At 36.6% G+C, this 26,060-nt stretch overlaps 1 protein-coding gene across 2 annotated transcripts; it reads left to right on the forward strand.

Moving 5' to 3' along the window:
• Positions 1 to 1,287: 1,287 nt before the first annotated feature.
• LOC133295315 (crossover junction endonuclease MUS81) lies at positions 1,288 to 23,770 on the forward strand. 2 transcript variants are annotated; one of them, XR_009749313.1, is made up of 16 exons: positions 1,524 to 1,584; positions 2,056 to 2,113; positions 2,224 to 2,302; positions 2,417 to 2,503; positions 2,664 to 2,789; positions 3,310 to 3,535; positions 4,796 to 4,997; positions 5,082 to 5,200; positions 9,255 to 9,403; positions 9,592 to 9,649; positions 14,327 to 14,485; positions 14,952 to 15,031; positions 16,116 to 16,350; positions 22,476 to 22,562; positions 22,774 to 23,029; positions 23,698 to 23,770. XR_009749313.1 is itself a non-coding variant. In XM_061494123.1 (15 exons), exons 1-15 carry the CDS (start codon positions 1,391 to 1,393, stop codon positions 22,876 to 22,878), a joined length of 2,007 nt encoding a protein of 668 aa, XP_061350107.1. In that variant the 5' UTR covers positions 1,288 to 1,390; the 3' UTR covers positions 22,879 to 23,067. The 2 variants fall into 2 exon arrangements, 1 of the variants encoding a protein (XP_061350107.1); XM_061494123.1 differs by lacking the exon at positions 23,698 to 23,770 and having other exon boundaries at positions 1,288 to 1,584; positions 2,022 to 2,122; positions 22,774 to 23,067.
• The last annotated feature ends 2,290 nt before the right edge of the window (positions 23,771 to 26,060 follow it).

Consider the following 26,060-nt stretch of genomic DNA (forward strand, 5'->3'; position numbering starts at 1 on the left):
CTAAATCAATACAACACTCATAGCATGGCACAAAATTTCTAAGTGACTATCCTTATGTTCTAAGTCTGTAATATACGATAAATCCTAACATGTTCGCAAGGTAGCACTGTAATTTAAACGTATACATAGCAGGTATTACGAACTTACCTAAGTTAGCAGAACTTCGCTACGAAAATTTCCGCGTTCGGTTGAGAGCACAATCTGTGGTTAGAGAGAGGTAAGAGTAAGAGTGAGAAGTGAAATGGTAAAAATGAGGGTATTTATAGGGCTCAAGTGTGACACCCCTTTTGGGCGTCACATGTGACGCCCCATTGAGGCGTCTTCCCTTAGTTGAAAGGGGCGTCACCTTGTGCAATAAATGTGCAAATTTTTCAGAAAGTGTAATAAATGCGTAAATATTTTATTAAAAAACAATAAATAAATTTTTTTGCCCAATTATTAGATTAGTTGAATTACGATTGTTATTTTATTAAATTTAATATAAATATTTGTGATATCTTATGTATTTCTTTGCAAAATTGATGAGTATTATAAGTTTAGCTTAATTTTTTTGTTAAATTATTGAATATTAAATATAATATACTCTACATAATTAAAAATATTATTTAGTATCAAAACATGTTCTAATGTGTCGAAATCGAACAAATTTTATAATTAACGTATTGAAGTGTCGTGTCCTGTGTTAGTGCAACATAGATGTTACGCGTTAAAAACATAAATTTCTTATTAAAAAACTATTATACTCATATATTGACTCAATCATAAAATTCAACTTATTATATTCAAATGAATTAACCGATACTTATAAAGGGTTGGGTGCAGTGGTAAACAAATTCTTCTTTTAGGAAATGGCTAACTATTTTGTTTCATTGGGAATGAATTAATTTAAAAAAATAATAATTAATAAAAGTTTAATTCAGTAAAAAAAAGAAAACATTCGATGAAAATCAATAAAAGTTTATCAAGATTCAACAACCGAATTCTCTTTTATCAAGATTTAAAGAGTCACTCGCACAAAAATGTTATTCTTTCTAAAAAACAATAGTTATTTAACATTTTTGTATGTGTATATATATTTATATATATATATATTTGTAGATCCTACTAAACAAAGATGTTTGAAGGATTAAGGCCCATGGGCCCATTATATGACATGAAATTCACAGGAAGCGAGTCACCGAGTCACCGGGTCACAATCTTTTAATTTGAAAAGTTAAACCGAGAGAAACCAGTCGCGGCATGGTTGTTCTGCAACTGCAACCTCTTGCATGATCTTCTTCACAGAAACCCTAACAAACCCAGTGAACCCCACCACATAAAAAGATTGCAACTCTCACTTTGATTTCAACAAAAGAAAAAAGAAACGACTTCGTTTTGGAACTTTAACCCAATGGAGAATCGGACCCGGGTTCGGTGCCCGGAGAACCAGGAGCTAGTGTCTTACATGTGGAACAAGTGGAAGGAAATGGCGCAGCAACCAAAAGGGATTTCTGATAACATCGAAATGACCCTTTCTAAGGCACATTTCAATGTCTGTAACTCTACAAACCCAATTCGAACCATCAAAGATTTCTCTCGCGTTAAGTATGTGTCAATTTCTCCCACGTTGTGTTACCATAGATATGTCTTATAATTATTTAAATATTATAAAAATCAGTGTATTTATCGTGAATTTTAGTTTATGTGTTGTGCATTTCTCTCACATTGTGTGTAGAAGCCTATCATAGACTTATATATGTCATATAATTAAAATTTATTAATGTATAGACATGTATATGGTTTGTTGTGACTTGAGTTTATACTTTATAGTAATAAAAAAAAAAGTTTAAGTTGAAAATTATCAAAATTTTGATATATCGTTTGTGGACCTTGAAAGCTTGAACTTTAGTGTATAATGTATTGATGTGTTTGGAAAGTGATGAGGGTAAAGGATAAATTAAGGTTATTTAAATTGTTTTTTTTTATTTTGTAGTGTACTTATCTAATGGTGCTCTTTTGTGTTTTCTGGAATTGTGTGGAAGGGGTGTGGGGAAAATGATTTTGAGGCTCATGCAGGGTTTTTTTGGAACCGGTTCTGGGGATTCTGAACCAGAAGAAGACTTGACCAAAAAGGGTATGACTGGTGCTCTCTGTATTTTTTATTTTTTGTCATTTTAAATTGGCTTTACATTTATTGTTGTCCGTAGTTCGGTCTAATCCTTCCTTTCTTCTCCAAACTTATAGGAAAGAAATCTAAAGTAACCAAGCGCTATATGCCTCAGAGGAACTCTGTGGCATATGCATTATTGATAACCCTTTACAGGTATGGATAGCCATTGTCACTTGCACTGCTGATGCATATTTTTTTGTTAAATTTGTTGTGTAACTCATCACTGTAAAACTTGTTTGATTATGAGATTTAACACACTTTTAATAGGGGAACTTCAAATGGGAATGAATTTATGCGTAAACAGGAACTTATTGATGCTGCTGAAGCTAGTGGGCTATCTCGAGCGCCAATTGCGTATGTTTGATATACATAAATATATATATATATATATATATATATATATATATATATATATATATATTTTGTTTTTTGTTCTTTGTGTTTATAACTATATGTAAACAAGAGCCTGTGAAAATGTATACCACTTTTGACCAAGTGCATTTTGAATGTTCAGACCAGAAAAAGGCAAAGGAAAACCTGGACATTTTGGAAGTTCTCCACAGGATTGGTATAGTGGATGGAGCTGCATGAAGACATTGATAGCTAAGGGATTAGTTGTTAAATCAAGTTGTCCAGCAAAGTATGTTTATCCATTGTGATTGTCTTCTTTTACAATGTACTACTAGTTTTGCATATAAACTTTATCTCTTAAAAAAAACTTTATCTCTTAATCTTTTATAAATTAAAATCCACTGGTTAAGGGAACTGCCATATTGTGAATCTTTAACTATTTTCTTAAATTGTTGATTTATATTTAGGACTAGGAGTGGGCATATTTGTCTTTGTGCTTCAACAATTGAGCCTTGTGATAATAACATGATAAATTTCTTTACGCATTATTTTTCTGATTCATTACCAGTGAACATTGTGGCTGTGATTTGTTTAAATGAGCCTTCTTTGGATGAATCTGCCTAGCAGAGCTATTACACACCTAGTACTTAATTTACTAGATACTATGATATAAAACCAGCAACTTTTAGAGTGATTCTTTCGAAGCAACTTTAAATGATGACATATCATCTTACAATGAAAAGTAGAATGTGATATCTTTAAATGAAAAATCTCTACATTTTAGTGGATGATTTATGTTTTGTTTTAAGGTACATGCTAACTCAAGAAGGTAAGGAAGCTGCATGTGACTGTCTCACAAGATCTGGAATGGCCGAATATCCAGAGAAGTCGGCTTCTGTTGAAATTCCTTTGTATACGGACAAACAAAACTCATTAGATATGGAACTCAATGGTCATGAGTTCGAATCAGAAGTGATGTCGCCATTAACCCAGCAAAAGAAGCCAGTGGATATTCCTCTTGATTCCCTTGAGAGGGTATTTTTCCTCTTATTTAAAGGCCTTGTTACTTCTTTTGTTTCTTCAAATTAATATCAAAGGCTTCTGCCCCTCACTAGCTCCTAATCTGTGGAAAGCACTGAAACAATGCCTGATGCTGATTTATATGGTGTAAAATCTGATTTGTTGTTCTTTTTTTATCCTTGGATGCATTTTCTTGAAATTACAATTCTATCATTGATCTGAACTACTCCGATCGTAATTATCTTAATAAATCTTTGTTTCTTGTATTAATTGTGCACGGTAAGTAAAATTGTCTGGTGAACACCCTTGCATGGTTAACTTGATCCATTCATTTTCTTTCCTATGTCTAAGAGACTTCAGCAAAAAATACAGATTATATTTTATTAGTTGTGCTCCCACTTCGTCATTTACCTACTATAAAGCATGTTCACTCCATTTTGTACTATGTCTCTGTGTTGGATGTGTCCGACACAGACACTTGTATGACATATCGGCGACACATGTTCGTCACATGTCCGTACTTGTCCAATTTTTTCCTGGCTCAAACATGGCCATTTAAAACTTGATTTTTTTTTTCTTGTAGTTGCACATGGTTAACAGAGGGCGAACCGGAGCAGTGATAAAACTGTTCCTTTGTGACTGAAAAGTCACGGGTTTGAATATGGGAAACAGCTTCTTTACAATTATTTGCAAGGGTAAGGCTGCGTATAAGGATTGCCCTCACCCCACATTCGCTAGTCGGGTTTAATTGGAGAGTGGTTTTTTTTTTTTTTTTTGTAGTTGCACATGGTTAGTTTTACTATGACAAGTTCATTTGAGAAATTTTTGGGAAAATGTCATTAGAGTGTTCTCCATGTTGTCTTGGGAGGGGCTTACAAATTAGCAAGTATGATCACATATGACATATATCAAGATATTGTATGTTTTGAAGTTTATATATATAGTAGTGTGAATTATTAATCTTTTTCGCTATATATATATATATATATATATATATTTGTGTGTGTGTGTGTATACATACATACATTCATACATAAACACTCAAAGCACATATATTATGCTCTGTCTGCGTCCTAAAACTTTTAGAATTTATTGTCTGTGTTTCATAGGTTACCTCCCTTTTCTTTCAAAGTAGGTCAATGAAGTTAATGTACTAAGATTACCTGATTAATTCACTTGTTATTGTCATGTCACTTTACTTGCAGGTTTATTTTTTATTTGCTGATAATTGAAATGTGATTTTTCTCTTGTCACTTACAATTTCTTCTTTTGTAGTTTACACACATGGGTTACTCCAAGGAACAAATTGTTAATGCATTTACTGAAGTTTCCAGAAGCCATCCAAATAAAGATGTCTCATCTCTGTGGCTGGCTGTTTTATGCCATCTTCGAGAGGAGCAAGTCTATGGTTCACAGCCAGAATCTCAAATTATTACAAATGATTGCCACATGACAAGTGCTAATACTGTTGTAAATGGTATTTCTTTTTCCCTGTTTGACAGCATTTCTTAATGACACTGATGAAACTTTTTTCTCAATAAATCATTTCATAAATGACCAGGTTGCAAAGACTTCATTGGAAATGAGAGCAGAACTGTGAGTTCATCCTGCGGTGGGCATTTGCCAAACTTCTGTTCTCCTGATATTCCACATTTTCTTTTGAGAGCTTGCTCATCAAGTGTATGTTTTGATCCATTTGCTATAATTGATATAGTTTTTACACTGTGCATCTTTTATAATGTAGAAATGGGTCATTTATGTGATAGTATACTGGAAATAAATGATGAAATGTTGCTTTCTTTTTTTCCAAAAAAATAAAAAATAAAATTTTTTGTTTTTGACCTGATGGTGTCCCTATTGATGTTGTTGACATTCAGTAATTTGTTTTGCAATTACATGTGCAAGGAATAAGAGTAGATAGTGCTTATATTACATTAAAGTAGGTCAAATGCGCTTTAACCCCCTCCCCCAGATTTATTATTTCGATTGCACTCTCCACCCTGATTTATCAAATTAAGCACATGAGACCCTAGTTAAACACAACTCATTGTTATCTCTTCGACTTCTCCCGTACATCTAACTTGGATGTTACAATTGATAGAATTAGATGCTCATGCCTTGCACATGAACTTTTGGTGTTATAAAACACTTGTCCTCTTATGCATATCTTTATTTTCATCAAATTTTATCTTTTTTATAATTTTTATTTATTCCTAGAAATAAAACTTTTCAGGACATCAGGTTCTGCTGCTGTACATTCTGGGAGTTACCTACTGTACCATATTCCACTACCAGCCTTGGACTGATGTTCAAATCTCTTTAAGTTTCAAATCTTTTACCCTTCGCACACAGAGTTCAGAATCTACAAATTTTCCTATGCTTCCATTTTCTAGTTACAAACTTTTCTAGCCACTTTCATACGGTAAGCAAAAAGCCCTAGTATTCTGAAATTTTCCCTCTAATAAAACCTTCGCTTTGCTCCTAGATGTCTTCTGATATTTTCCCTCCAGCAAAAATTTCCTTTCTTGGCTTCGCAGTTGTTCTTCTCTTGCTCCCATTCTTCTTTCACTCTCCTAAAATCTCCCCTCTCCGAAAACACTAACTTTTTTTCTCCTCCAAATACTGAGGGTTAGAAGACCCAACATAGACAGATTAAAATTCAGATGAAAGCTCAAGCTCCCGGGTTTTCTGTTGAACCAAACAAGTCTTTGCTCTTTTGCCTCCTGTTGAAAGTTCAAATCTTCCTCATTCGTGCTTTTCCATCTCTTTCCTCTTTGACTGAGCTTGACACTCATGGTCATCTAAGATTGAGACACAGACAGCCTTGTGTTGACTTCATGGATTCCCTAGTCTAACCCATGTAAGGGCACTTTTGAAGCTATAATCAGAGATACATTAAAAGAGATACGAAAAAGGGAAACAATAAATAGGAAATTTCCAGAATTAACTTGGAATTCCAAAAAACAGAACAGCAATAGAACAGAATGGTTGACCACAATCCTCCGAATTATTAGATGCTGCTGATTCTCATAATATTTTGGGAGTGCTTTGCAACACTCTCTTTCATGCTGGGGAATAGATATTAGTAATTCTTAGCTTGCTTACATTAGACTCAGTTGGATTTTGACAAGGCCTTCGTGAGAACATCTGTATCTTTTAACTTAGTTGGAACATAGTGTAAGGTAAATGTTTCCCATTTTAAATTTATGACTTGATGAAGTTTTTTTGTAGATCAACAGTAAGGCCTGCATGCTATATGGAGTTGAACATAGGCCAACAAAGAAGCTATATGAGCATAAAATGTGAGTAGCGGAAATGACATTGTTAAGGTGAATATATGGTCATATAAGGATGGATAAGATAAGAAATTAAGATATTTGATGAAAGGTTAGAGTATTACCGGTGGCCAAAAGGATGAGAGAACATAGATTGAAATGTAGCACATTCTTCGAAGAAAGACCACTAGAGGCTCTCGTAAGAACATAAGTTTGTCTCTGATGGGCTTGAAAGTGAGTTAGTTAGAGAATTTTTCTAGAATATTCTTAGAAAATAGGATAAAAGGAAAAGGGAGTGTGTGGAGTGAGGTATGCATGTATTGAGTGAATATGGGAATTTGGGGATCTCTTAGAGCTTAGGGTAGTTGGTTCTAAGGGTGAGTTGTGGTCTTTTGGTTTCTTATTCTTGTATTAGTGCTTGTAAAAAGAGGCTATGCCTCCATTGATGCAATAAAACTAGTGTTATAAATTTGGGTTTCATCAATTTGGTATTAAAGCATCTTCGATCCAAAGGTGCTTCTGGTCCATATTTGTGAAGGAATGACAGCCATGGGAGGAATCAGCGATTCAGAGCACGAGCAAATTTTGAAAAAAATGATAAGGTGTTAGATGTGGCAATAGAGAGGATGGAGACACAGAGATTTGAAATCAGGAAGAACAATTTTGGACACAATCTACTGCTGAGGTTTATTTTAGGAGAAAGTATAGGGGAAATAAACCATCTCAATTGCTTGCATAACTTCCCTAGAGAGATGGGAAGGAAGTTATCAAGTAATTACTTGGTAATGGAGGCAGAAATTGCTGCTTAGGGGTTGTAGCAGTTATGGATCTATAAATATGTAAAGAACCAATTCAACCCTAAAGCTTAAGCTATTGGGTGAGGCTACATTAATTATTTTATATATCTCAACATGTCCCTTCACACGAGAGCCCACTGGGCTTGATGGGTGGACAATACACAAGCCCATCTACCTGTGCGAAGAAAGAAATTCCACTAGAAAGAAAGTGGGGGGCGATGAGGATCGAACCCGGTACACCGAGGCTCCGATACCATGTAAAGAACCAATTCAACCCAAAAGCTTACTTAAGCTGTTGGGTGAGACTACATTAATGGTTTTATATATCTCAACAAAATAAAAGTAGGAAATTGTAATTGTAATTAGGAATTAACTCATAAACATAAGAGAATAATGGAGAGAATATCCCTCTTGAATGCATGCTTTGTAATGCTGTTCTCTGTGTTATTACAAACACATTTGTAATTGTTTCAAAGTTTGTTGATTCAGAAAGTAATTTCTAATATAGTTGTGCTCCAAATCCGATTCTTACTACTGTGTTTTGAGTTTTATATTATCATACGATTTATCTTAGAACGGAGTGGATGAAAACTATTAACATTGTAGAGGGAAATATTTTTCCCTATGTTCCAGATTGACCGTTTTAGTCCTTTTCATTATATTAATTTATTTGGTCTTTCTTATTTACGTCTTTTCTCACAATCTGTCCTTTATTTTATCTGGGTTTATTATACCAACGACCCCATCCAGTTTAGAATAAATGTGATGTTGATGTTAAAGTTGGTGTCGACTTGATTTAGTTTCTATCAATCATCACATGCTTGATCCTGCCATGTTGAACTGGATTGTGAACTATTGTAATGGTTGACTTGTCAATGAAAAGTTTTATGTTCTTGAAGTCAAACCATAAGTCCGGTAATAACCTATTTATCCATATCAATTTGCAAAACTCTTGAACAATTGCTGTATATTCTCCCTCCACAGTGCTTTTAGCAAAAACAATATGTTTCTTGCTTAACTTGGTCTTTGAATTTCCCCATATTTTTGTACAATACCCAGTGACCGAAAGGTTACATATTCGAATTCGGAAAATAAACTCTTTGATATGTAAGGATAATAAAGTTGCGTACAAGGATTGTCCTCATCCTACCCCTCACTAGTTAGGATTTAATAGGGAGTTTTTTTTTTTTTTTTTTGGGTACAATTCTCTGTAACGGACTTGGTATCCTCAACTGAGCCTGTCTAGTCAGTGTTTGTGAAGCACTCAACTCCCTGGTTGTTCATTCATCCTTAATAATAATCCCTTTCCTGATGTGCATTTTATTATGTCAAGGTAAATAGCTAAATTGGATGGAAGGTAGAAGATCACAATGCGTTTATGAAAGATTAGGGTCTAATGTACCTAATTTGATAATTAAGGTAAAAAGTGAAAATTAATTATTAAATTAGAAAGATCACAATGCGTTTATGAAAGATTAGGGTCTAATATACCTAATTTGATAATTAAGGTAAAAAGTGAAAATTAATTATTAAATTTGAAAGGTAAATGCATTTGACCCTAACTTTGTATCTATCTAAATTTTAGCTTATGCATTACTATGAAGTTGTTTATAGTTTTTAAAACAGTATTTAACTTGGTACTTGTCTTGATGAAAATCTTAGGACCAGCCCATGCAAAAGCCAAACAAGGATAAGCTTGAATCAACGATGACCATTTTAAGTGTGCCACCGTTGAGCTTGGGGGAGAGATTTGAGGATGCTTACGAAGTAATTTTAATATTGGATGATCGGGAGCATTTTGCCACTCAGGGGTTAGTAACATAAATAGAAAGACACTATTTTCAATTAGGCTTATTTTACGATTTGTATCATATGCTTTATCAGTATTCATTTTAGTATTAGCGACAATATGTATAGTTTATTTGTATTTAAGGCAATTTAGTTTATTGTCTGTCTTGTTTCTGATGACTTCAATGTACTTTATATTCTATTGTTTCAGCTCACGATCCAGGAAGATTATTGACAATATCTGCAGCCAATTCAAAATCCATATAGAGGTGAGTTTTAATATCCTTACCATCTACAAGTAGTTCCTAAAGCTTCTGAAAAATTGAGTGTATGTATTATTTACTGTATCCTGATGCTAATATTTAATATTTATCATGGAAACTGACATTGAACCATGTGATCACTAGGCGAGATATCAATATCATGCACAAGTTTTGGATGTCTAAGTATATTTATTACTGCATTAAGATGAACATGAACTTGACCTAGGATACAAAAGATCTCTTGGGATGGTGATATACTGTATTTGCAGGAGCATTTATTTGATGCTGGCCTTTCCAAGTGATATGGCTGCTTATTTTGATAGCCAATATAACTTATATCATTGTGTAATTTTTTTTTTTAGAACTTCTATCTTTGGCAGATTATGACATACTTCAAGACAGAAATGGCAAGAAAGTTGTAACAAAACTGTTCTTCTATTTGAGCCCATTACCTCTGTTTGATTTTATTGATGAAAATTGGAAACTTTCAGTTAAGCTTTTTTGGCAACTTAAATTATGTATAAATTGTTAGAAATAATATTATTAATTGAATCTGAAATATATTGTATATTCAAGTGTGTAAGTCTGTACAAGGAGGCTCTCTATTTATAGAGACTAAAAGACCTAATGGGATGACCTAAAGGGCCAAGCCCACAATCTAGACTATTCTAGACTATTCTAATAATAATAAATTAATATTATTTCTAACACTCCCCCTCAAGCTGGTGCGTATATATCAAAAGCTCCCAGCTTGTTACAGATATGATCTATTCGGGGACCTCTAAGAGCTTTAGTGAATACATCCGCAAGTTGATCATTGGAATTGACAAATGTTGTCTCGATCTCCCTTGACTGGATCTTTTCTCTAACAAAATGACAGTCAATTTCTATATGCTTGGTCCTCTCATGAAAGACTGGGTTAGAGGATATATGCAAAGCGGCTTGGTTGTCACAAATGAGCTTCATAGGCCTTTGTTCACAGAGATGGAGTTCCTTCAGCAATTGTCTCAGCCAGATGAGCTCACAGGTTGCATTTGCCATTGCCCGATATTCTGCCTCCGCACTGGATCTGGCGACCACAGTTTGCTTCTTACTCTTCCAAGAGATCAAATTTCCTCCGAAGAGAACACAATACCCTGAGGTGGATCGTCTATCTGAAGGAGAACCTGCCCAGTCAGCATCTGAATAACTAGAGATCTCTGAACTCCCTTTATTTGTATATAATAAACCTCTTCCTGGCGCCTTTTTAATATATCGGAGAATTCTAATAACTGCATCCCAATGGGAGTCACAGGGAGAATCAAGAAATTGACTTGCAACACTCACTGCGAAGGAGATATCTGGCCTTGTCACAGTAAGATAATTCAATTTTCCAACTAGTCGGCGGTAGCGACTAGGATCTGGCAGTGGCTCCCCCTGTCCTGGTAATAACTTAACATTGGGGTCCATAGGTGTATCAATGGGTTTACAGCCTAACATGCCAGTCTCATCTAGGATATCCAGTGCATACTTCCTCTGACAGATGGAAATGCCCCGCCTAGACTGTGCAACTTCGATCCCCAAGAAATATCGAAGTCTGCCAAGATCTTTGGTCTGAAATTGATTGAATAAATGCTCTTTCAACTGATCAATCCCGGTCTGATCACTGCCTGTAATGATAATGTCATCAACATAGACCAGGAGATAAACACACTGGCCAGAAGAGCTATGCCGGTAAAAGACAGAATGATCGGTTTTGCTTCTGATTAAGCCAAAGGATTCAACAACTGAACTAAAGCGGCTAAACCAGGCCCGAGGAGATTGCTTCAGGCCATATAAAGATTTCTGAAGTTTACATATCATTCCAGAACTCTCCCCCTGAGCAACAAAACCTGGTGGTTGCTCCATATAAACTTCCTCCTGCAAGTCACCATGTAGAAAAGCATTCTTAATATCAAGTTGGAGAAGGGGCCAGTGATGAATGGCGGCAAGGGCAAGAAACAGGCGAACAGAAGCCATCTTAGCAACAGGAGAAAAGGTATCCCCATAATCAAGACCAAAGATCTGTGTGTATCCCTTGGCCACTAAGCGAGCTTTAAGGCGATCAACAGTGCCATCAGGACCAACTTTAACTGTGAACACCCATCGACAACCAACAACAGACTTCCCGGGAGGAGCACGAACAAGATCCCAAGTGCCATTGGAGTGAAGTGCCTGCATTTCATCAAGCATCGCCTGGCGCCACCCTGGATGAGATAGTGCTTCACCTGTGGTTTTAGGGATGGAAACAGAAGAGAGACTAGAAACAAAAGTAAGTGAAGAAAGTCTGTCATAACTCAAGAAAGAATAAAGGGGATGAGGATTTCGAGTGGATCGAATACCTTTCCGAAGGGCAACGGGAGGAGTCTCTGATGGAGGATCCGGAGGAGAAGAGCTGACGGGAAAGAGCGATGAGTCATCAAGAGGCAAAGTCGGAGGAGGAGCAGGCTGACGACGCTGGTATGTGAGGAGAGGACGATCTGCAGGTATGGAGGTAATTGGTTGCTCCTCTGGAATAGGGTCACCTGCAGCTGGTAAAGACAAGTCAAGAAAAGGAACAGGAAAGACCTGATCAACCTGTGACACTGGAGACGGAGTAGAGTGAAAAGGCTGCTGATCAAGGAAAGTGACATCAGCAGAAACGATATAACGCTTGAGATCAGGAGAATAGCAACGATACCCTTTTTGAAAACGTGTATACCCAAGGAAAATACATTTGAAGGCCTTGGATGTCAACTTGTCTTTACCTGGAGTAAGATCATGAACAAAACAAGTACAACCAAAAATATGTAAAGACAGAGGATAAGAAGGTGCTCCGGAAAACAAAATACTGTGGGGAACATCATTATTTAGCACAGAAGAGGGCATGCGGTTGATAAGGAAACATGAGGTGATAATAGCATCTGCCTTTAAACGGAGTGGGACGTTCATATGAATGAGAAGAGTACGTGCAATTTCAACTAGATGTCTATTTTTACGTTCAGCGACTCCATTTTGTTGTGGAGTGTGGGGACAGGTAGTCTGGTGTATCGTCCCATGTGTATCCAGAAATTTAGAAAATTCAAGAGACACATACTCTTTTGCATTATCACTGCGCAAGATTTGAATAGAAGCACCAAATTGAGTTTTTATTTCTGCACAAAACTTTTGATAAATTGAAAATAACTCAGAACGATTTTTCATTAAATAAACCCAAGTGCAACGGGAGAAATCATCAATAAAGGTTACAAAATACTGAAAACCCAATTTTGACATAGTCCGACTCGGACCCCAAATATCAGAATGAACAATAGAAAAGGGAGCAGCAGCTCTCTTATTGACTCTACTAGCAAAGGAAGAGCGAGTATGCTTTCCCTGCTGACAAGACTGACAATTCAAAGACTGAAGACCTGACAAAAAAGGAACCATATGCTGAAGCTTCGAGAGACTTGGATGACCCAGACGGCTATGGAGAAGCTCAGGAGACTCTGTGAGAGAGCATGCAACTGGAGCAGAGGGTGCATGCAGATAGTAGAGACCTCGTGACTCACCGCCCGCTCCAATCGTCTTCCCCGTACCCGGATCCTGCATAGAAAAAGACTGTTTAGGAAAGGTGATAGAGCAAGAAAGAGAATGGGTCAATTGACTAACAGAAATTAAATTAAAAGGAATGCCAGAGATGTAATAAACAGAGGTTAAAGTCAAGAAGGGAGTTGGTTTGGCTTGCCCAATGCCACGAGCAGGAGCCTTGGTGCCATCAGCAAGAGTAACAGAGGGAAGATTATTAGAAAAGGTAAGGGAAGTAAAAAGATCCTTATTACCACAAAGATGATCAGTAGCACCTGAGTCTATTATCCAGGGTCCAAGAGACGATTGAGAAAAACAAGCAACATGATTACCAGTATCTGGAGCAGGTGGCTGAGAAGAACTCTTCTGGAGAAGGGCCTCATAGTCTGCAGCGGAAATAGTCACTGATCCGGTAGAGGGCGGCACAACATCTGTTTGAGCAAAGTTCATATGTGGTGGCTTCAAGTGAGGGTACTTTCTATAACAACGTTCTTCAATGTGGCCCAGATTTTGGCAATAATTACACCGAGGCCTTTGTCCTCGGCCACCCTGTCCATATGCGGAAGGTTTGCCGGTATGATGCACGGCAGTAAATAAGAAAGGAAAAGATATATATGCGGAAGCAGAGCCCTCAGATCGAGAGCTCTGATACCAAATTGAATCTGAAATATATTGTATATTCAAGTGTGTAAGTCTGTACAAGGAGGCTCTCTATATATAGAGACTAAAAGACCTAGTGGGATGACCTAATGGGCCAAGCCCACAATCTAGACTATTCTAGACTATTCTAATAATAATAAATTAATATTATTTCTAATCATTAATATTATTTCTAACATAAATCTTGGGAAAAATGTTTGTTCTTTTAAATGACACAACTTATGTCTTTTCACTCTTACAAAGATGTGGGACTCACACTTTTTTTTTTTTGTCCACTCTCTCTCTTCCATGATTTATCTCTTTCTCTTACTTAAAATGAAACAACTTTATATTCTTTAAAATGACTCACACTTTTCCCATAAATCTTACTTAGACACGGATGAAACATATATTTATATCTTGTGCTTGTCTGTTTTGTCGATGGTAAAAATCATCTAGAAATTGGTTCATATATCTTAGGTTCGGCGATTGCCAGTTGGAGATGGGATTTGGATTGCACGCCATAAAACTCTTGACAGTGAATATGTATTGGATTTTATTGTTGAGAGGAAGAAAATTGGTGATTTATGCAGTTCAATCAGGGATAACCGCTATAAGGATCAGAAATTAAGACTTCTGGTAATTATTCCTTCTTAGATAGAATTGTTTCTTGTTTTTTAAATTTTTTTGAACCTGTTGATGGGAAGTATATGCATATATGGTCACTGATTAATATTTCTGCTGCTTTCTTTTCCTGTTTTAAAGAAAATAGAGTGATGGATGTTTGGTTGTAGAATTTTGATAAAGATATCACCGAATGATTGGTATCTTCACTTAGATATTGTATCTTATTTCAGCATGATATTGAGGATTCCAATCACTAGTATTCAAACAACATGTCAGTAGGAACTTTATGCTTTGTATGATTCACTTTCTGTACTGGAACTTGTGCATTATATTCTGTGAAGAGTTTACACATTGTTTGCACTGTGCTTGTTGAAATGTGTTTGTGTAATGCCTCTTACTCAGCAATATCATCTTAAAGCATGCCATACTAACGTAGCCTACCCAAACCCTACTTTTCAATCAAATTGCACATTGTTAGAGATGTGGGCTGAAGAAGCTGATATATCTTGTGGAAGGTGACGCAAATTCTTCTGAAGCTGCTGAAAGCATAAAAACTGCGTAAGTATTGTTTCTTATGTTAAGCTGATGTTGTAGTGTTTGATTAGCCATGGGGAAAAGAGAGAGAGAGGAGAGCGGGAAGAGAAGAGGGGTCTTTTTTTTTTTGGGGGGGGGGGTTGACTGAGCCATTCCATGAAAGAGGATGGTTCGGAGCAGAAAACTGAGCCATTCTCAGTAGTAAAGGGGTCAACGCTTGGAAAGAGGAATCCTCCTCTTGTTTTCCTATCTTCTGAATAAAATAATACCCTTCTTAAACTCCCTTTATCTCTCTCTCTCTCTCTCTCTCTTTTCCCTACTCCAATAGTTCTAGATAGCAATCATTCTGGGCCCCTAGCAATCATTGTTATGGCATTCATAGAAAATACTAAAGTACTGCTACATTCTGGTTGAGTGGGGTTCATTCCATGAAACTTTGTTTCTTTCTACCTTTAATAATTGTACTATTAGTTGTGCAATGTTCTGTGGTCCCTCTAAAATTGGTTACTTCTGGGTAATGTATTGTGCATTTGTTTCTTGTAATTTTTATTATTAATAATGGTAAGTATCATTTTGAACTTGCTTTTGATTGGTAAAAATGAAGGGAAAAATGTTTGTCCTTTTAAAGGACATATAGTTGTGCCATTTTAAAAGAGAGAAAGATACAACCTAATATTTTTTTATTTAAAGTTTAAATTTAAAAAAAAAATTACCCATTTTTTCTCCCATGATTTCCATTACTTGTTTCTTTCTCTCGTTTAAAATGAGATAACTCCATGTTCTTTAAAAGGACAAAGACTAAACCAAAAATGAATTGAGGCAACTATTTATTAGTTAAATTTCCTGTAACAACTTGTTTGTTTATTTGGCGAAGTGGTCAATAGAGTTCTTATGTTTTGTTATGATGCTATTTCGCATGAGGTTTCTGTACCAGTGAGATGAATGTGTTGCTAATTTTTGCTTGAGTTAGTGAAGTGTAAAATTATTGCCGTGTCAGTCAATGATTCAAATTGTTTGCTTATATCTTCAAGAAATTCAGTACATGGACATTTCTCTTCGTGTAAAATTATTCCCATTTTCAGACTTTTTTTAATCCCACCTTGTTCAGCTGTTTTACAACAGAGATTCTGGAGGGATTTGATGTGCAGAGAACAAGTGGCTTGGGTGATACCCTAAGAAAGTATGGTTATCTTACCCAAGCAATTTCTCAATATTACAAGTCAGGAAATTTTGATGACAATGTCAAATATCCCATATGTCCTCCTTACGATGAATTTATTAGAAGGTGTCAAGACCTTGAAAAAATGACAGTTAGTGATGTATTTGCCATCCAGCTTATGCAGGTACTAACAATTTACAAAATTAAATCTGAACTGTTTTTCTAGCGTTTGTTTAGTTTGTCTAACTGAGTTGAATCCGTTGATCTTGAGTAGCCTTTTAATTTACAATTTGCAACACATTTACTCTGCCTTCGGGTATGATTTAGCTATCAAATGTTATTTACAGGAAATTTTCAGGAATCAGAGGCACAACTTAAATTGCTTACTTGTATTTGGATCCTTTAGCACCAATGTTGATACACTACACGTAGGGTAACTGAATAACAACACGTAACCAATTTCTTATTCTCAATGAATGCTGTCAATTACACAAATGTATCTATTTATACTCTCATATGCTTGCCACGTGTTTTCCCACTCAACTTTACTCAACACGTATCTTGTTATTACAAAGCTACTACACATGTGGCACCTATACAATATGACTATATCAGTAACTATTTCAATATCTTCTACTGCATATAGTCCTTAGCCCAAGTTGGACATCCCTTCAATCTGATTCCACGCCTTGGAACTCCCTTATCCTCTTCTTTCTTCGTATCAACAACCTCCCCTAAAACAGTAACCTTGTCCTCAAGGTTGAGTTCGGGGTAAACCTTCTTCAACTCCCTCATCTCCACCCAAGAAGCATCTTCAGGAACAGTGGAGGACCATTGAACCAGATACTCTGTTGTTAACCTTCCTCGAGCCTTTGTTTGTCTTGTAGCCAACACTGCAACCGGTTGTTGAATTGGCTTGTTGTCCATACTCGATACAGGTAGAGGCTCATAACTAATCTCAGCTTTACCATAAAACGGTTTCAACAAGGATACGTGGAAAGTAGGATGAATCATGCTACCTTCAGGTAATGTTAATCGATAAGCCACAGGACTGATTACCTTTTCAACTGGAAATGGTCCAAAGTACCTTTTGGCTAGCTTATGATTAGCTCTCCTAGCTACCGATAACTGTCTGTATGGTTGCAATCTTAGCAAAACCTTGTCTCCAACTTGAAACGTTCTCTCCTGTCTCTTCTTATCAGCATTATTTTTCGTGCGTAACTGAGCTTGCTGCAGCTGAGTTTTCAATAGATTGAGAACTTGTTGACGTTGGTACAACATCATGTCAACAGCCTCAACCTTTACTTCCCCTTTCTGATATTGAAGTACTAAGGTAGGTACCTTCCCATATAAGGCTTGAAACGGGGACATATTAATAGAAGAATGTAAGATGTATTGTAGTGTAACTCAGCCCAACACAACAATGTAGACCATTTATGATTCTGTTCTGAGCAAAATGCCCTGAGATATTGCTCTACATACCAATTTGTCACCTCACTTTGGCCATCCGATTGAGGGTGATAAGCTGATGTAGCTTGCAATGTAGTACCACTCAATGTAAATAGCTGACGCCAGAATTTACTCATGAAAATTGGGTCTCTGTCTGACACCAAGGATTTTGGAAATCCATATAATTTAACTACCATGTTACAAAAAAGGTGAGCAACAGTGGCAGCTGTATAAGACGATGGTAAAGCTCCAAAATGGCCATATTTTGATAATCTATCCACAACAACCAAAACGGTGGTATAACCATTGGAACGGGGAAGAGAAGTGATAAAATCTAACGTGAGGTCATCAAACATTGCATGAGGAATTTTTAGTGGCGGTAACAATCCAAAAGGTAACTGTGTGGAGCTTTTAATTTGTTGACAAACCACACATTCTTTTACAAATTGCTTAACATCCTTTCTCATATTCTTCCATATGAATGAAGTAGAAAGACGTAAAAATGTGCGGTGCACACTTGCATGTCCTCCAAGTGAGCCTCCATTAACAAGGTTTCCTTCAGAGCAGAATTTGATCCCAACAGGCATTTATTATTATGAAAAATCATCCCATCCTTGTTGCACAATGCCTTGTCTTGATGTGTTCCTTGATCGAGTTCTCTGTGTAATAACAATAACTCCTGATCAACTTTGTTTTCTGCCCGGATTTTCTCCCAAATATCCAAGGTTGGCTCCGAACGTAATGCATTAATAGTTGCATTGTCATCATCTGAGAATTGCCTTGAAAGGGCATCTGCCACTACATTTGATATGCTTGATTTGTACTCAATCGTGAAATTATAGCCCATCAACTTGTACATATATTTCTGTTGCTCTGGAGTTTGTATTGCTTGTGTCAATAACTCCCTTAAGCTCTGGTGATCTGTTCTGAGGATGAAATGAGATCCAAGCAAGTAGTGATGCCACTTTTTAATGGCTTCTGTCACTGCATACAGCTCACGCACATAAGCAGAAGAGGCTGCCATTCTTGGACCAAATTTCTTACTAAAGAAAGACACCGGTTTCCCATTCTGCAACAACACTGCCCTAGCCCCCAAATTCGATGCATCAGATTCAACCACAAATGAAGAAGCAAAATCAGGTAGCTGTAACACAGGAGTTGAGGATACAACTTCCTTCAATGCTGTGAAAGCTTGCATTGCCTCAAGACTCCAATTTAGTTTCTCATGCTTCAGTAATTCAGTTATTGGATAACCTATAGATGCATAACCCTTAACAAATCTTCGATAATACCCAGTTAATCCCAAAAAGGCTCTCAGCTGTTTAATTGATGTAGGTATCAGCCAATCAATCATTGCTGAAATTTTCTTGGGGTCTGCCTTTACTCCATTGGTTGTGACTACATGCCCCAGGTATGCTATTTCTTCCAAACCAAATTCACATTTACTCAATTTTACAAAAAATGAGTTTTGCAGTAGGCATTGCAATGCAATTTCTAAATGGCTGACATGTTCTGTTAAAGATGAACTATAAATCAAGACATCATAAAAAAAACCACGATAAACCTGCGCAAATAAGGACGAAAGATTCTATTCATGGCAGCTTGGAAAGTTGCAGGCGCGTTGGTTAGGCCAAAAGGCATCACTTTGAACTCATAGTGACCCTCATGAGTTCTAAATGTTGTCTTGTGTATGTCTTCGGTTTTCATCCATATTTGGTGGTAACCGAAGCGTAGGTCAAGCTTGCTGAATATCTTGGCCCCAAATAACTCATCTAGTAACTCATCTATTGTGGGGATGGGGAAAGCATCCTTCACTGTCACCACATTTAAGGCACGATAGTCAATACACATTCTCCATGTTTTATCTTGCTTTCTGACTAATAAACCCGTAGAGGAAAAAGCACTATGACTTTGTTGAATCCAGCCATTCGCTAGTAGGTCCGAAATTTGTCTTTCTATTTCTTCCTTTTGGTGGTACGGGTACCTATATGGTTTTTACTTTAACCGGTTTGGAATTGTCCACCAAGTCAATAGCATGAGACATCTCTCTAAAAGGAGGTAGTAATTTGGGAATATCAAACACTGGATGATAAGAAAGCAATACCTTCCACATCACTTCAGGTAATTTGCTTTGTAAAAGGTAAAGATCAGAATTTACCTCAGAAGCTATGTTTGTCCCTTCTGTCATAGATAAGGAATTACAATTGGCATCTTCTAGCTGTACATTCGGCTTCTTCCTGCGTGGTCTCACACCTTTCAAAGTGATTAACTTCTCATCCCAAGTAAACTCCATCATAGTGACTAGCCATTGCATGCCCAATACCACATTCAAATCGACCAAATCCACCACATAAAGATCAGTAGTTACACAATGACCCTGAATCCACAATTGGACCTTCATGCATTTCTTTTCACAGAGCAAAAATTCACCATTGCCCAAGAATACTCTCATCTTGGTGGCACGCATCATAGGTAATTGGAGCTCTTCGACTAACTGTCTTCTAATGAAACTGTGTGAGCTACCCGAATCTACAAGCACTTGAACCTCTTTTCCTTTTACCTCAGCCAGCAGAATAAGGGATCTGCTATCCACCTTCCCAGATAACGAATGCAAAGCAGCATCTACTCGAGAGTCTTGAGCATCCTCCTGACCCCATACAATTTCTTCCTCTTGTTCTTCATCTGAATTCCCTTCATCTACTATCATCAGAAGCATCTTAGATTTGCAATGATGCTTTGATGTCCATTTCTCATCACACGTATAACAGATTCCTAAGTCCCTTTTCCTTTGTAAATCTTCATTTGACATTTTCTTAATTGGTAGAGAAGATTGTGGAGCAGGTAAGGCAAGTGGTGTATTAGCATTACCTTTCTTTGTCGTGCCCACTGTATATGGTTTCTGAAAATATTTCTTTGGTTGATTATTGAATGAAGACCGTAATTCCCCATGATGGCTATCATAGGCAATTGCCAATTGCATGGCCTGATGTAACGAGGATGGCCAACGCAGTTGAATTGCTCCTTGCAATTTAGGTTGTAATCCAGCAACAAAAAATGTTTTTAACAAATCATCACTGACATTTGATACCTGGTTCATCAGTCGTTGGAATTCAGCTATGTAATTCGCTAGTGATCCAGTCTGCATGAGTTTGGCAAGTACCCCTCGAATATCTTTGTAATTGGATGGTCTAAAACGCTCACGAACTACTCGAGTGAAGTCTTCCCAAGAACGAATCGTGCCTTCGCTGAAAATCCATTGAAACCAATCAGCAGCAACTCCTTCCATTCTCAACCCTGCAAGTTCCACCTTCATTCGTTCTGGTACCTGTTGAATCTTGAAGAATAGCTCTGTCTTGAAGAGCCAAGGATTCGGTTCCTTCCCATCGAATTTGGGAATTTCTGGTTTCACAAACTTCAACACGTTCCGAGGATCATCCGCGTTCACACTCTGAGGAGGAACATTGCGCGCCGGTTGGTGAGGAAACCCTTGAGGATTTGTCTCCATGGAACCCTTGGGTATGTTGGTCAGAACCTCTTTAAAACTACAATGCAATTCTTGCACGTGTGCCTCCATCGCTATCAACAATTGTTCGATACGCAGATTGTTTTGATTGTTCTGCTCCTGATATTGCTGAAATTCATCTGCTAAATCCTGAATCTTCATGTTTGGAATTCACCAGAATGAAAGCACCAATGATACACTACACGTAGGGTAACTGAATAACAACACGTAACCAATTTCTTATTTCTCAATGAATGCTGTCAATTACACAAATGTATCTATTTATACTCACATATGCTTGCCACGTGTTTTCCCACTCAACTATACTCAACATGTATCTTGTTATTACAAAGCTACTACACATGTGTGGCACCTATACAATATGACTATATCAGTAACTATTTCAATATCTTCTACTGCATATAGTCCTTAGCCCAAGTTGGACATCCCTTCAATCTGATTCCACGCCTTGGAACTCCCTTATCCTCTTCCTTCTTCGTATCAAATGTTGTCAAAATCGAGTTTCTACGTAGAAACGGAAGAGAATGGTAGAAACATAAATCGTAAAAATGATACGAAATGTAAAGTTTCTACTACAAAATTATATATATATATATATATATCCATGTAAAACAAATATCACATAAGTTACTACTCAAAATTTAATTAAGAACTTCATATTCAATAAATCACATAACTATATAAAACATAAGTCAAAAAACACAAAAAGAGTTTAGCAACTCTAATAACCAAGTTCCAAAACATCTAAAGAATAAATTTTAACAATTCTGAAATGGAAATACAGCGGCGTCGCGTGAGGTTTTTTTTTTCCAAATAGCTAGAAGAAGATAATGTGTTTTTGATTTGAGGGAAACAAAAATAGTTTTTTTTTTTTAAAATAAAATAAAAATAAAACGGGTCATGGGTTAAAAGTTGACCCGATTCAGTTTTTGATTTAAGTAAAAACGTAAAAACTTACATTTCTACCATTTTTACGTTTTTACCGAGGAGAGTTTTTACTTGCGATTTAACACGTATTACTTCAGTAAAAACGTAAAAACAAGTTTTTACACTAGTTTTTGACAACAATGATTAGCACTTGGATAAATTTTGATTCTTTGTTGCTGGATCATCAAATTTACCATAATCTTTTCAGGGAAATATAATTGGAACTGGCTGAATATCACCCTTATTTGGTCTTCTGCACTTTCATTGAACAGCATACTTTTTGTGCTTGAGCCTGTTTTGCATAAAAACAGAAATTTCTTGTAAAATTAGATAATTCTGGTGTCTAACTCTTTCGTCCTAAAAATTGATTAATGTTTTGGATTCAGACTTTCTGGAAATTACAAATGCAGGTCCCACAGGTTACAGAGGAGGTTGCCATGGCTGTGTTGGATTTGCACCCCACACTTTTGTCTCTCGCGCATGCCTACTCGGTACTTGTGAGTCCTCATTCCTTTCTCTTAAGTAGCAAGTAAATTATTTCGTGTGTTTGGAATAATATTTCTGAGAATCATGGGAAATGGCCCCAGTATTTGAGAGCCAGTTTGAAGCCGGTCAACGCTAATTTAGATTGTTTTTGTATGCTTTGTCACTAAACTAACTTCCCTCTCTCTTCCAATTTAATTCTCTCTAATTGCTTGATTTGATTAGGATGGTGATGCTCGAGCCCAGGAGGAGATGCTTCGAAGACAGAGTAACAATGTGATCAATACAGTTGCCAGTAGGAACATTTTCCAGTTGGTTTGGGGTAGCTGAGGTGCATTTCCCTTCCCCTGTCAAAGTTGGGTTTTTGGATGTGAATCTACTAAGGAAAGGTGAAAACCATCGATTCGGTTGGTGTTGTCATCATGTGGCCCCGCAAAGGTCACAGGCTCTATTTGTGTAATCAACCACTGTGAAATGTAAGGTAAGACTGCCTATTGGCTTTTGACCCAAGATGCACAATCCAAGACATTACCATTTAATTTTTTGACAAATTATTTATCATTCTAATGCAAGTAAAACATGAATAGTATGCACATTTTAAGTCGTGCATTATTTTCATGCATGACTTGTGCAAAAATTAGTGCAATGCAAGACACATTCTGGCAGTGTGCGACATATGGCAAACGTGTTTTCACCTTTGCACAAGTCGTGTATAGGGGTGATACGCGACTTAAATACACACTCCCCATGTGCATGTGCATTTCACTTGTATTAGATTGGTAAATAATTTATCAAAATAATTAAATTGGTAAAATGTTTGTGTTTTTGCATCAGGAGGGTAAAAAAGCCCTGCCTATCATAAACCTACACAATGTGTGACCCTTTCCTAAACCCTGCACATAACGTGAGCTTTATAGATCAGGATGTCATTTCCCCCCCCCTTAATTTCATAACTTTTCATTATTGTATGTTTATGTAAAATTAATATTAATTGACATTGTAATTGAGTTTTAGTTAAGCAGCAATCTGTGTAATTTGTAAAGGAAAGTCATATATGTCATGACTTTATTGTTTTTCCCTGTAATCTCATATACCATATGGCCTGGCACGCAAGGTTTTAACTTCTCGAGAATTAATATCTGGTGACAGGTTGGCTGCAAGCCTGCAACTTTAGTGGGATATCAATTCCAATACAAGCTTTTGGTGAGTTTTGTTTTGTTTTTATTTTCATAGCAAATATTGCAATGCATCGGATTGTAAAGCGCATAGCCGATGACTCTGATTTGTGAACTCCGGTTGACTTGCGATAAGTGTAGTTTTCTTAGCTCCTTATGAGCAAATTTCCCCTCAAATAATTCTTAGGATAAATAATTAACATATAGAATATAATCGAATAATGAACATCCATCGACATAAAACAATGGAAAAGTACTTTTTTAGGCAGGGTACTCCTGTCAAGTGTTTCTGACTCTAATATACGGAGGAAAACTTAATATTGCATAATAATTAAAAGCCTGTGTTTTTTCAAGGTACCTAAAGAATATTTATAGCCAACAAGTGGTGGCACAGTTGGCTAATGAGTCGACTCATACCCCTAACGGATGTGGGTTTATTTCCTCTGCTCTTGTCTGGTGGGTGATCTTTAAAGTGGGTTTTCTTTCAGTTGTCCTTTCAAAAATCCTCTAGGTTGAAAAGTCCGCCTTGATCCTGGTGGGCACCTAGACTTATTATTTACTAAAATAATAATAATAATATTTATAACCCAAAAGAAATTAATAATTCTAAATAAATAAAAAATAAATAGTTATTTCTAACTAAAGTATTGGCTAATGGTTTTTGGCCCATCTCTTGCTCTCTCGTCATTATGGAATATACTCCCTCCTATAAATCTCTCATTCAACAGAGGAGGTACATATTATCTTATATTTTCATGAGTTGTTACTTTGTTAGATTTTAGAGTCATCATTGCCCTACACACCCTCTCTTGCAGCCCTTTTCTTGCGCACTTATGGTGACTCTCATTGATCTTTGGTTTATATCATTGCATCCTTGAGCATCTACGTATCAAGATATTATACCCCTTGAGGGACATAGACCTAGCTTCAAATCCATAACAATTCAAAAGATTTAGTCCCTAAAATGAGGAAAGGTATTTGATGATACTAAACGAGATGAATAGTCCAGTCTAATAACAATCGAAAAGATCAAAAACTAAAGACTTGTTCAGTAAGGAAATGTGTATATGCATTACGGGGAATGCACAACTATATTGACAACAGCATAGGGCTCATAAGTCTCCTTAATAGCCAATGGCTAAAGGTCACAAGATTTCATCTAAGCCTACATATCATAAGCTCACCAATAGGCATCTCGCATACGAGATAAGATGACAAAGCCACCTTAATCTACCAATAACAACGTTGGTCGTCGTACTAAGGTGGCATAACAAGGAAACAAACTGGTCATGCTGTTACTAAAAAGAGAGCCTCAAAGTCGAGGTACGATTTTCTTCTACTAATTTACTTAAGCTCATTCAATCAAATATTGAATTGAGCGTTTGAGTGATTTGCAAGTACCTTATTTGTCTTAGATCAATCACACTCCAATGACATCAAAACCACCATCCCATAAATATCATCTTGCAGAGTTGATTGCCATATGGTTAAGTCCAATTCCTCTTGGACTGATCGAGATTAATATCCTAAATAACATAATTTCTTAAATAAAAAATGGGTTTTACTATTATCATGTTGTAGGATGAGAAACTTGTCCTGCAACCTCCTGATAACTATGTATTTCAGGAAATACATAGTAATAATATTAAAGTTGTTTTTTTTTTCTCTTCACATCAGTTGACAAGTTTTAAAAATGTCTGAGGAAAGAGAAATTTTTTTTTTTATTATAACTATTGCAGGACAAGTTTCTCATCCTACAGCATTATTCTTACATTTTCTATAAAAAATAATAATGAATAATGTTAAAGTGATGTAATGTCCCACATCGGTTGGAGAGGGGAATGAAGCATGCCTTATAAGGGTGTGGATACCTCTTCTAGTGTGAGGCCTTTTGTGGGGTGTCCCAAGAAACAAAATCGTGAGCTCGACGGTGCTTGTGCGCGGGGCAAAACGGACAATATCATGCTATAGGGTTTGGGGCTGTTACATTTGGTATCAGAGCCTGGCCCTGGACCGGTGTGTACAGCGGGGACGCTGTATTCCCAGTGGGGGAGGATGTAATGTCCCACATCGGTTGGAGAAGGGAACGAAGCATGCCTTATAAGGGTGTGAAAACTCCAATTGTAACATACAAAATTCTGAATTAAATAACAAAACTGATAATCGAAAAGCTTTAGCATGCAATTGTATAAATAAGTTTGTAGGGGTGAAGTTCAGGACGATTATAGTAGCCTACATTAAATTTTGAGCCCTACAATGTACAAGAACAGTAAGCTTATAATCATCACTACCGCAAGCTTATAATGTTGGGATGCAAATAAGGAATATGAGAAACAA

The sequence above is a fragment of the Gastrolobium bilobum genome, unplaced genomic scaffold, assembly GCF_033153095.1.
Source record: "Gastrolobium bilobum isolate Gb01-03AN ecotype WA unplaced genomic scaffold, APGP_CSIRO_Gbil_v1 utg3729, whole genome shotgun sequence".
Taxonomy (NCBI): Eukaryota; Viridiplantae; Streptophyta; class Magnoliopsida; order Fabales; family Fabaceae; genus Gastrolobium; species Gastrolobium bilobum.

Excerpts from the sequence above, each read along its gene's own strand:
- LOC133295315 (XM_061494123.1), top strand. The coding sequence starts at position 1,391 with ATGGAGAATCGGACCCGGGTTCGGTGCCCGGAGAACCAGGAGCTAGTG. Across the intron at positions 3,536-4,795 it reads CTCTTGATTCCCTTGAGAGG|TTTACACACATGGGTTACTC; the intron begins GTATTTTTCCTC and ends CTTCTTTTGTAG. Across the intron at positions 22,563-22,773 it reads CGCATGCCTACTCGGTACTT|GATGGTGATGCTCGAGCCCA; the intron begins GTGAGTCCTCAT and ends TGATTTGATTAG.